The sequence below is a fragment of the Cryptomeria japonica genome, unplaced genomic scaffold, assembly GCF_030272615.1.
Source record: "Cryptomeria japonica unplaced genomic scaffold, Sugi_1.0 HiC_scaffold_298, whole genome shotgun sequence".
In the NCBI taxonomy this organism is placed as follows: Eukaryota; Viridiplantae; Streptophyta; class Pinopsida; order Cupressales; family Cupressaceae; genus Cryptomeria; species Cryptomeria japonica.
Genome location: NW_026729120.1, coordinates 90,192 through 103,212, shown reverse-complemented (window position 1 = coordinate 103,212; position 13,021 = coordinate 90,192). Strand labels below are relative to the sequence as shown.

At 35.3% G+C, this 13,021-nt stretch overlaps 1 protein-coding gene across 1 annotated transcript; it reads left to right on the top strand.

The window, feature by feature from the left end:
* Positions 1-10,864: 10,864 nt before the first annotated feature.
* On the top strand, positions 10,865-12,391 carry LOC131870177 (rust resistance kinase Lr10-like). The gene has a single exon (XM_059215830.1). The coding sequence runs from the start codon at positions 11,201-11,203 to the stop codon at positions 12,239-12,241; it is 1,041 nt and encodes a 346-aa protein (XP_059071813.1). The 5' UTR covers positions 10,865-11,200; the 3' UTR covers positions 12,242-12,391.
* Positions 12,392-13,021: the final 630 nt, after the last annotated feature.

Sequence of the window (13,021 nt, the reverse complement as noted above, 5' to 3'; positions counted from 1 at the left end):
AATCGACTAGATAGGGTTACACATTCGTGCAGAACCCATCACGCAATCTCCCTTACATCGTCACGGAATTGACATTTCTTTGTTATGCAATTGCTCTGTAATTATCACGCATTCGCAGGGAAAATTGTTGTTTGATTGTTTCTATTCTCATATCCTTTTTGTTCTCTGATCTATTTAATTCTGTCTAAAATTGAGTAAATCTGGAAACGGATTATTTATATTACATGATTTAATTATAACAGTTTATGGCACGAAAGGTACAATTCAGGATTTCAGGTGTTAGAAGGACAAAGGAACAAAGAAGATAGGCCAAATGCTATCAAAGGGTTCTCCAAGCAGAAAAGTAGATACAAGATTGGGAAAATCAACCAGCCTTTGATACATACAACAACTTATTTCTCTCATATCAAGTTAAATATGATCTAATTAATATTGAATGGATGATGAGAGATTTAGCTAGGGCCTCACAATTGGTTTTGCAAGTTTCTAATCGGGTTTAGTTTAATTTTTTATTTTTTTGTGTTATCTGCTTGCCTGTCACACAATCGTCCTATTTAGATTACACAATCAATTTTTTGGTGTCACGCATTCGATCTGTCAGGATCACGCATTCGCTCTGTTATGTTCACGCATTGGCTTTGTCAGAGTCACGCAATCACGCAGATATTGTCACGCATTCGTTTCTGTCAGTTTTTTGATTTGATTTTACTGCTAATCAGTTGTTTGTAGCCTGTGGCAAATTTACAGAAAGGATCGGATTAGTATTAGATCAATTGCACTCATAATCTCACACTTCGTCTTTTGGTGCTTAAAATTAACATTGGTTAAAATGGACATGCATGCAAAATATCACACTTCATCTGTTGGTGCTTAAGATTAACATTGGTTAAAATTGGCACGCATGTATAACACTTTGATTTGGGCTTAAAATCAACGACGGTTAAAATTGACATGCATGCCTTCATATTTCAATTTGGTGTTTAAAATGGACATGCACATGCGTATTCAACACCTCAATTTGGCTTATAAAATGAACGTGAATCAGGTTGCATTAGATTAAATCATATTTCATTTTCTTAAGGTAAAGAATTTTTATCGTGTTTGGGGTGGACCTACTGTTGCATTAACTAACTTTCCACCCGCCTTTGGGGTCTTGGGAGAAAGGAAGGAGGTGACAAAGACATCCAATTTTATTTTATTCCATGTAATGAGGGGTATCTTTGATTGGTGATTTTATCACCCCACAAAGGTAATTTGAATTGCGATGCCTTGGGGATATCATCTCTCCCAGCGTACGCTCGAGCGAGTTTTTCGAGCTGCTATATAAATATACTGGTCAGGCAGCTAGAATGTTGAGTGAATTCGACGTATGTGGGGGCCTTCCCTACACCGATAAGCTCAACTAAAGTCTTAAGTGGCTTACTCTAAGAATCTGTCATTGGATCGGGACCCCTCGAAACCCTACAATAAGAACCAACTTAGTAGCCCAAAACCCTACATCCAGTGATTCTGGGAGTGTGGATCGTACCCCATAGATACCCTTCATGTACCTTACACTATGATACAAGAATCCCTAGACTATAAGATCTTTGGATCTTTAGGGTAAGACAGACTGGCATGCCCAAGAAGTGTGTGCTGTGGAGTGGAGCCAGTGCTGTTAGACTCTCTATCTATTCATTTTGTCTCTGTATTTTTTAAGGGCCTCATTGAATGATGTCCACTTTCCAACCTAAGATTGTATTTTGTGCTTTTTTACGTATTGTTGTGTCAGACCAGTATTGAGTTAGTCCTTTGGGCTATTTCAAGCCCTATCCTACGTATCTCTGAATTTTCTAAGATTGTTTGAAAAAAAAGTCTAGTCAACTATATTTACCTTCAAATAATTGTTCTCAGATTTGAAGAAACCACGAAACTTGTCCTATACATAGAATTACTAAAAACAAAGTCCATTTTTGAAACGTCAAAACTCAAAGGTTTATACACTTGTGACACTAGGAAGTCCTTGCATAGTCCTCATTTACGTCCTTACTATCATCATAAGTCTTTGCATAGTCATCACTTACGTCATTACTATCGTCATAAGTCTTTGCATAGTCATCACTTACGTCCTTACTATCGTCATAAGTCTTTGCATAGTCCTCACTTACGTCCTTACTATCATCCTAAGTCCTTGCATAGGTCTTCACTTACGTCCTTACTGTCATCCTAAGTCCTTGCATAGGTCTTCATTTAGGTCCTTACTATGGCCCTTAGTCCTTGCATAGTCCTCATTATCATCCCCATTATCATCCTCATATACGTCTTCATCTAGATTTGATATACGTCTATCTTAGTCCGTCATCATTGACATAATCATCCTACAAAGTTATAGCATGCGTCTTAATGGGTCTCCCAGGTGATGGTTTGCTCCCCTTCAAGCAACCTAATCTAGTCCCAAATGGCAGTCAGCGAGAAATCATTGAAGGTCTAGCGAACTCAGCCTGGGACTCAAGGAGAAACGTACCTCAATATATAGGAGTCGAGTACGAGATAAATATCAAGTATAAAATTGCCCATAGGATTGATAGAGAAATTCTTGCAGAACGTCTAAGAGAAGACATGGAAAAACTTGCATTACAGAAATCCAGAAATACTCAACAAGTCTCGCATCAAAATCCCCAATAGAGAGTCTAGTCTAGTTTTGCATACCTCATATCTATGTCTACAATCTAGCATTAGTCATTGTCTTGCACAAAACCACCCTCATATAGTAGTTGTAAATGCCTGTCACAAAAGGCAAAAGGTATAATGGACCCAAACAATGACTAGTTTGTAAACCCAACTTGGAATATGGACATATCAACTAGTCAACAATCAGGTTCTCAAGCAATGTATACCCTAAATGAATTACAACAACATTTAACAAAAGAAGAAATTGAGTCAGCTCAACAAGATCCACATGTCCTTATGATCTTAGATGCACTTATACATAGTGATAGGGACAAATATCTCTCGTTGTTATTACAAAATGGGGTGAAACTACTTGAAGATTTTGATGTCATGAAGATCTTACCACTAGGAAAAACTTTAGGTCAAGATAACAGTCAAACACTACCCATAACACAAATGCAAGAAATGACCTCCAGTTTTCCTCAAAACATACCTATCCAAAGAAATCTCAATACAAATGCAAACTTTCAAACAAGTGCATCATCTTCAGTGATAAATGTTAGTATACCAACACAAAGCATACTGATAATATCAAGTGTCTCAGCACCTATTCAAATACAAGAAACAAGTGCAACCCAATCTCCGGTTTCCTATTCTATAGGATTGACATATAGTCACCAAAATGAAAATCTAGGTCTTACCAATACAACAAGTACAACTCCACCAAACATAGGTTCGCATATCACTTATTTCACGGTACCTAGTGGAATATACAACACACAAAATTATAATCATGGTACCTTCCAACAACCTCCTAGTTATGCAACCACGAATCCTTTTGTGGGACATACACAAACACAAGGTGTACCTTTGACCCAAACAGATATTCTGACACAACAATTACAAAATTTGCAACAACAAATGACGACCATGCATACTGGTAATGATAAAAAGAGCTACACAATGTAGGACTTACATCCTTATCCTTTCGATCACACATTATACATGTCTTCTTTCCCACCATATTTTGAAATGCCTAAATTCGACAGATATCGAGGGAATGGTGATCCTAGAGACCACATCAGAGAGTTTTTTACGGTATGTATAGAGGTTGCAACTGAAGATACTTACTTAATGAGACTATTTCCTAAAAGTATGGGGGTCTTGGCTTTAGAGTGGTTTTCACATTTACCACCAACCATCACATCACGGGGAGAATTAGCTAAACATTTTATTGCAAACCTCTCACATAGCATTGAAACCCTAGTTACTTTGATGGACTTATGTGCCGCTAAAAAATATGAGAATGAAACATTTGCATCCTTCATACAATGATGGAGGGCTCTCTATAGGAGGTGCAAAACAGTTATCCCAGAAATAGAGCAAGTGGATATGTTCACATTAAACTTGATTCCCAAGATTAAATATTTGATACAAATGCAATATTTAACCACATTCAAACAAATCACAGAAAAAGCTCTAAAATGTGAGAAGGGACTAGTGGAACAAGGTCTTATTAAGTATGCAAACACCAACAACAATGACAAATCCAAGTTTTGGTCGAAAAACAAAAATGTGACCAATGATGGTATTGTAGACACCAGAATAGTAAATAGAACTCAACCGGTTTTATCTTTGGGAACGAATCAATCATCAAATCCACGTATAGAGAATAACCTTACTTCAACAAATGTAAACACAACACAAAACAAGAACACAAGGTACCCTAGAGTAAATGATCCAAGGAGGAATTACACACCTCTAGGAGAACCTATTGAGTCAGCGCTCAAAAAGTTAATACAGACAAACATGATCACTTTACCAAAAATAAGAGTATATGAACCAGGTCCTTTCAAACCCACATGGTGGAATGATAATGATTTATGTGATTATCATCAGACTAAAGGTCACAAAACAACTAGTTGCTACAAATTGAAAAACTTGGTCCAAGATATGATAGACCAAGGTGACATCACAATCGATACTAATAAAACCTCAGCAAACATGAATCATACAATCTTTAAGGATCCATTTGTTAAGCATGACAAAGGGAAAGCTACCACATCAGGTACTCAAGACAATACAACTAACTACACAAAGGTCTCATACGACTACACTATTCATGCCATTAGCTTAGGACATATAGTAAACAATGATTCACAAGAAACACTTGATCAAGATGAGCAATATCTAGACACTCACACAGATGATAACCAAATTTGCATGATATCAGAGGCACCAAAATATGGTGATGATAGAAATCTTTGTCTCAGAGACTGGGGGCATGATCAACCATCTCATTCAGGTTGGTTTGAAGATGAACTCATAGAACACATCATGGATGTCAAGCATACACATAAAGACTATGAAGAGGGATTTAACATAAATCTTGATAACACAGCATATGATACCGACAATACCTGTAAGTCATATGATACAGTGGCTACAATCACCATAACTCCCCGAGACAAAGACTGTGCCGTAGTTACTCATAGATCAAAGGTAACTTTACAAGGAATACCACAAAATCATCCACCAACAATAGGGACCTATAGTGTTGTTGAGCAACTTAAGAAAACTCTGGCACACATATCATTATTCAAAATTTTGTGTATTTCACCCACTCCTAGAGCTATATTGGACAAAGCAATTCAATATTCGGTAGTGGACAGAGATATAGATGAAAATTGTTTTGATTTTTTTTTTTAAATATTTGATTTTTTTTAAAAAAATTTGGATTTTTAAAATTTATCGCTCGATAGTTTTATTAAAAATGATATTGAAAAATGACGTGAAGACTATGTGGGAATAGCATTCACATGCCCCACACGTCCATTGAGGTATCACAGCCGCTTGCATCAACATGAGCTATATAAGCCTCCTAGGGCCCAATTCCACCTCATTTGCACACTTGTCTTTGGAGTATTGGAGCTTGGAGGAGATAGAGGAGATGGAACCCCTACCACCATCACCATTTTGAGAGATTTCATCAATTTGAGAGGCCAATAGAGTACGGACCACCGGTGAGTTGATTATCTAACCCGCTTTGTGAATTTTTAGCTTAGATTTTAGGTGTTTTGGCAAGTTTTTAAATTTTTCACTCTAGGTTAGCGTTTTCCGCGTTTTTAATTTTTTCACTTCTTTTTGCGCATATGATTTTTCTTTTAGCACATGTGATGTTTCTTTTCGTGCATATGAGTATTGTCGTCGTGCATTTGAATTTTAATTGTCTGCATAGGTTTTCTTAGATAGCACATTTGATTTGCACAATAGCGCATATGATGTTGATTTTAGTGCATCTGTGAAACAGTGTAGCGCATTATGAATTTTTTTATAGCACATATGATAGATTAAATAATGCATATGAAATTGCACATTTAACTATTATTTTAGCGCATATGAGAGAAAGAGCAATTTTTTGAATTTAAAGAAATTTTTGACAAGTGTAATTTGGATTTTTAGGTTCTTTATGAAGTTTTACACCCTGTCAATGTGTCAATTGAGTTGATTGTGTTGATGGGATAGTGTTTGGGTGATTTTCATGTTATGGGCTAGTATGAGTCAGTCATCGATATGAGTCATGTTGATATGGTTGAAATTGTTGGTGTGAATTAAGTTGGTCAAATTCAATATGGTTCAAGGTCGATATGGGTCATTTTATCGATATGAGTCCTGATTTTGATAAGAGTTGTGATTGCGATATGAGTTAAAGTTGATATGGGTCATGATTTCGATATGGGTCAATGTTTGATATGAGTCTTTTGTCACTCATCTTTTATGGGTCAATTTATCTTTATGGGTCAACTTGTCGTTATTCGATATGGGTCAAGTTTTTGATATGGATTGTTAGGTGTTGGTCGATGTGGATCAATTTTTTATATTGGACCAAAGTCGTTATGGGACTTGTGTCGATATGGGTCAATTATTTTTTGATATGATTCATTTTGTTGATATGGATTGTTTGTCAATATGGATATGTTTTCGATATGGATTTGATTTGATATGGGACTATGTTCGATATGGGACTGATTTAATTTCTTGATTGATCTGTGATATGAGGCTGGATTGATTGAAACTTGATTGATTGGGTTTTTGAGATTGGTTTTTGATATGGAACTTGATCATTTTAAAATGGTATTTTATTTTTGATATGAGTCCTGATATGAAGCTTGTTGAGTGAATTTCGATATGATGCATGATTGATTGATTGGATGATTGATTGAACAGATATTGGTTGATTGTGTGACTGTCATCACATGAATTATTGATTATTTGATTGTGTATAATAGATGCATCTGATAGGATGATATACTTGTGTTGATATAGGTCCATCGAGGAGTTCTCATGCTTCGGGATAAAGTGTGTCAGTGGTTAAGGTGTAGCGGGTTGCTTGTCGGATAAAGCTTCATTTTTGGTTGTGAGATAGGTCAGGTAGGAGGGTATTGTATTTGAGATAGGTGTATATTTTCTCGCATAGAGGAGAATCAAAACCAATTAGGGCACAGATAACTTGGGATTCTGAATTGTTATAAGCTGGGGAGAATAATTGCTCCACTAGAAATTCATTTAATGACTTTGTTTATCTAGGATTTATAAGAGCGAGGTGATAGTGGCCATTGCATTAGTAGCTCTATTGTCTGACCTTGGAATCTGTTCAAAGGTGATGTCCACAAAATACTTCTTAAAATTGTCCATTATTCTCTTGTAGGGCATCAACTTGTCATCCTTTGTTTGATAATCATCGTTGACCTGATTGATGATTAATTGAGAGTCTCCATAAAATTTCAATTATGTGATTCTCCATTCCACAACTATTTGGATGCTAGTGACCAGGGCTTCATACTCGGCAATGTTATTGGTTCAAGAGAACATCAATCTGTAGGATCTTGAAATTGTGTGTCCCTCCAAACTGACGAACAAGATGTCGACACCTGATCTATGTTGGGTATAGGATCAATCAAAGTATAGGGTCCATTTCTTGGGTGTGATGGTGAGCACATCTATATCTGGAAATTCCACTTGTAGTGGGTTTTTGTCTAGTAAAGGTGCTTCTTCCAATTGATCTGTAATTGCTTGTACTTTGATGGCCCATCCTTCTGTGTATTGAATGTCGAACTCACTTAGGATCATGACCCATTTAACTAACCTCCCTGTGAGAGTGGCTTTTCTAAGTAGATATTTTAGTGGGTCAATCTTTACTACTAGCTTGGGCGTTCAAATTGATGGAGAGTGGGGAATTGGAAAAGAGGTTGAGAGAAATAGGTAAAGATGATATTGAAGTGGGAGATGACTCAGATAAGGTAAGAAGATTGGCAAAAGTAGGAGTGTGGTGTATTCAATACAATTGTCCCTAAATGCTTTAACAGCTTCAAGGTTGTTATGGACATCATTCAATAAATGTATCTCATGGACTTGAAATGTATATCTTGGAATGTTAGGGGATTAAAATCTCCAGACAAGTCTGAAGGTTTTTGAACTAGCACAAGCATATTGACTTCATGCTTCTCCAGGAAGTTAAAAGCTACCAAAATCATATTGGATGTGAACCTTTCATATGGCTGGAAAGATGCTCCCCTATTATCTATCAATAATGATAAAAGAAAAGGAGGATTTGTCATTCTATTGGGAGGCAAGTGGGCTAATAAGGTGGTAGATAAGGGTTGTTCCCCATGCAACAAGGTTGTGGATCATAGTTAGCACTAAAAATATAGTTAATATTGAGGAATACTTAAAAAATAATGAAGAATATTTTCTATTTATTTCACCTTCATCTTTTAAGTAGTAAGGATTTTTTTTTGTAAAGTAGTTGAGTTGTGTATGAAGAACTGGTCTTTTAACAATTTTTTAAAGGACTAATATATTATGAGATAAAGAATAGATCAAAATGAAGAATATTTTCTATTTATTTCACCTTCATCTTTTAAGTAGTAAGGATTTTTTTTTTGTAAAGTAGTTGAGTTGTGTATGAAGAACTGGTCTTTTAACAATTTTTTAAAGGACTAATATATTATGAGATAAAGAATAGATCAAAATGAATTAGTTAATTTAATATTTGATGTTCTCATGAATACTTTTCTTTGTGATAGGCAATTTAATATTTGATATTTTCATGAATATTTTTCTTGTATTAGGCATTTTAATTGTTTTATTTAGTAAAACAAACATGAATAAAATTATTAAATATTACATTATTAAGATAAAAAATTTGAATGAATCAAGTGTTGTGATGAAAATAATAATCAATAATAGATTCATTAAATAGTTTGTGTTACTATCAAATTCATCATACAATAATAAATGTCATATAATATGTCATATAATGTCTGGTTTGAACTTATATCTAAAAATAATATGAACAAGCATGATGTAGAGGGGTTGAAGAAATTGAAGTCAATCAAGTTTAATTTTAATATAAAAGACACTTTCAAGATTCTCTTCAATATCTTGTATCTCAAGTTTTTAAATATCTCAAAGAGAGGTCATACTACATCAGTCCACCTTATGTGTAAGATTTACCTTGCAAGTTCTAGTTATCTTTTTGTAATTTAGTTGCATGTAGTTGGTTAATTATGTGTATCTACAATGTTTCTGGAGTAAAAAAGAATGGGAAAAATAAGATGATCATGTGAGGATGGAGACATTTGTAATTATTTATTTATTTTGTACTTAATTAGATGTTGGTATGGTTTTTTTGTTTTTCTTGATTGGGTGTTATCTTATCTGAATATTTAGTTTAGCTTGTTTAGTTGTAATGAGTGTGTCATATTAAGAATATGTTATAATTTTCATGAATATAAATCTTGTCTATTTTTATATAACTCAAATTCCTTTCTAATAAATTCTACTAACATTTTCTTAGAAATTATAGATAACATCACTATATTTTTTATCTTTTATTATTAATCAATTATTCAATTAATTAAATTAGGTATACTATAAATCAAGTGATATTAGAACAAATCAAATCTCAAAAACTGAGATAATGTAAATTTGTGTAAATTTTTAACAGAATGTGTTTCTGTAGTGACTTGAAATTAGAATAATGAATCTAGGGTTTGAAAAAAAGTAAGAAAGAACCTGAATGACAAAGCACCACATATCATAGACCCGGCCAACCAAATTAAGCTTGATATCATGTGCTATATTGAAGTTTGTCCTTATGCCTTTTCATTTAGTCTACAGCTCAAACTGATAAACGCAGTTCTTTAACATATAAGTGCGCCCTTCAACACCAAAAGGAAACAGATTACAAGGGTGTATGCGCTCTTGGTTAGGTGGATGTCTTAATCATCTGACTTTGGGGGTTTGAAATGTTGTCACGGAACGTATTGACCACTTAAGTGGTAACTTTTCTTTACCAGATAATCGAATCATTCAAATGCTACCATGATCTCATTCTAATGAGATGCCTCAGGATTCGCCTTCTCTGATAAACGAGGAATGCCCGTAGCTGCAATACTGTCCCTTTTTACTTCAATAAAATCGCCCCTCCATCAGCCAATGTCTCGTTTTAATCTCCTTTATGCCTTCATTCTCTATACCCTTTTACTCCCTTGTTCGCTATGCGCAGACGTCAGTTATACAAACTGCGAAAGCAATCAAACATGTGGCGGTATAAAAATCCCATATCCTTTTGGTTTAAGGGAAAGTGGATGTGGTCTGCCAGACTTACAAGTCGACTGTGAAGATAAGGGACATTTGGTAATCGAAATTGGAAACCAGAGGTACACAATCTTAAACTTTTTTCCAGATAATCAGACTTCAACAATTACTGAGGACACGAGTTTCCAAAATTGTTCATTTTCATATAATCTCAACGAAGATGCAATCCAAGACGGGGGTCTCTTCGATCAAATCCAACGACATAACATCAGTCTACAAGTTCTTGTGTGTGGTTTGCAATGTGTAGCTCTACTACCTGGCCTTGAGGTTCCAGGATGTTATTTTAAATCGGTAACTGTTGAAGAGGCATCAACCCATTGGAATATTGCAGAGGAACAAGACCAGAAATGTAAGAGTTGCGTTTCAAGCGGTGGTCTGTGTGGGTTTAATATTTCCGATTTAAACCAGTTCCTTTGCTTTTGCGAGGATGCACCCCATCAAACCACATGTTCATCAGGTATAATTTGGTTCAGATCTCTCTATATTTTCTTCTAAGCACCCATTAAGTTTAATTGCCTTGCAATTCGAAAATATAAAATACGAAATTGGATTATCTCAGTTTAGTTCAAAAAAAATTATATTCGCATCTGATTAGCATTTACCAAATTTAAACAGTCGAGAGATCAATTTATCGAGCTATAACAGTCAGAACTAAAAAAGGCAGAGATATAACAGGTAAATACTAAGGAACCTTTTTGTGTGAGTTTTAAACATTCTTCTAATTTTCTTGTATGGTGGAGTCACTAATCTATGATACTACACATGAATTCCAGGAATAGCCATTGGGGCAAGTGCTTTCATAGTGATAGTAGCACTATTTCTTATTGTTGTTTATCGAAAGAGGTCATCCTACTTTAGATGGATCCAAAGTTGTGTTGCAAGCGAACCGATGAATTCAGGGTCTATTGGGAAAGTGGAGAATTTTCTCCAAAGTTATATTCATGAAATGCCGACCAGATATTCATTCTCTCAGCTAAAGAAGATCACTAACGACTTTTCAGATAAACTTGGGGAAGGAGGATTCGGCATGGTTTATAAAGGAAAGCTCCCGAGCGGTTTTTTTGTGGCTGTAAAACTTTTGGATCAGTCGAGACAGAGTGAGAGCCAGTTCATGAATGAGGTTGCAACTCTGGGAACCATTCATCACGTTCACTTGGTTCGCCTCGTGGGTTATTGTTTTGAAGGTTTCAGAAGCCCACTTGTATATGAGTACATGGCCAATGGATCCCTAGAGAAGTTTCTATTTCAAGGAAAAGAACAAGAACAGAAGCTCAGTTGGGAGCAATTGTATTCAATTGCTTTGGGCGCTGCGCGCGGAATTGCGTATTTGCACCAAGATTGTAACAGGCGCATCATTCATTTTGACATTAAGCCTCACAATATTTTACTGGATGCAGATTTCACGCCCAAAGTAGCTGATTTTGGTCTCGCTAAACTGTATGGGAAGGGAGACGACCACGTATCAATTACGGCAACCAGAGGGACGCCAGGATATGTTGCGCCAGAGGTGTGGAATATAAATTTGGGAGGTGTAACAGACAAATCAGATGTTTACAGTTTTGGAATGCTATTAATGGAGATAGCGGGAAGGAGGAAGAACATTGAGTTGCAGGTGAGCCATTCGAGTCAACTTTATTTTCCGGAATGGGCGTTCAAATTGATAGAAAGTGGGGAGTTGGAAAAGAGGTTGAGAGAAAAAGGTCGATGCGACATGGAAGTGGAAGATGAAGAGAAGGTGAGGAGAATGACGAAAGTAGGACTTTGGTGTATTCAATACAATTCCAATGACCGACCATCAATGAGCAGGGTGGTACAAATGCTGGAAGGAAACGGTGATGATGTAAGCAATCCTCCATTACCTTTCAACTCCTCCCCACCGCGTGAAGTACCATTGTCATCTTCCTCCGAAGAATATTCATCCGTGGTATAGAGTCCACGAAGACTCCTAATCTACCCATCAATCTAGAAATATCTTCATCCATGGTATAGAGAAACGAAGAGGATTTGGACGATTATGAGATGATGCAAGGAGCATCTTTATTATATGGAAACGAATATTATATATTTCTGATGTAAGAATCCATCCTCTGGATATAGAAGTAATTATTATATAACTTAGATGTAAGAATCTTTGTGTGGTGGTTTCAGCTGTTTGGTATTGTAATTTTTTTCTTTTCATTTCTTGAATTGCTATTTTCTTTTCTTGTAATCACATTTTGTTTAATTCAATATATAAAAGAGTAATTATCTTCATCATATCAAAATAAATCATTCATAATTATAATTAGTATTTTTCATGTGATTTTGAAAGGTGTCATAATATTCTTGCTCAATATCACTTAGAGTTTAAAATTATTTTTGTTTTTCATAATATCTTCTAGCTTGATATCATTTAGAGTTTAAAACTATTTTTTGTTTTTAAATCTTAATGACACTTCAAAGTATTTTATTTATTGCCAAAAAATATATTTTGAGAAAAATAATTGGTACATTGGAATTTATCAATTTTTGTTGGGTTGGAAATATGAATAATACAAGGTGTATGCTGGAAATGTGGGATCAACCTGCAAGAGAGAAGAATAGTTCAAACACACACATGAAACATTGCATTAGAGATAGAAATCCAAACAAAGCAAGTTAATGAATCAAAACTCTTTAAAATCGTTCCATGCTCCTTTATCTCTAAAGATCCTCAAGATTCAAGGTGGCC

Coding starts and splice junctions, on each gene's coding strand:
- LOC131870177 (XM_059215830.1), top strand. CDS start 11,201: ATGAATTCAGGGTCTATTGGGAAAGTGGAGAATTTTCTCCAAAGTTAT.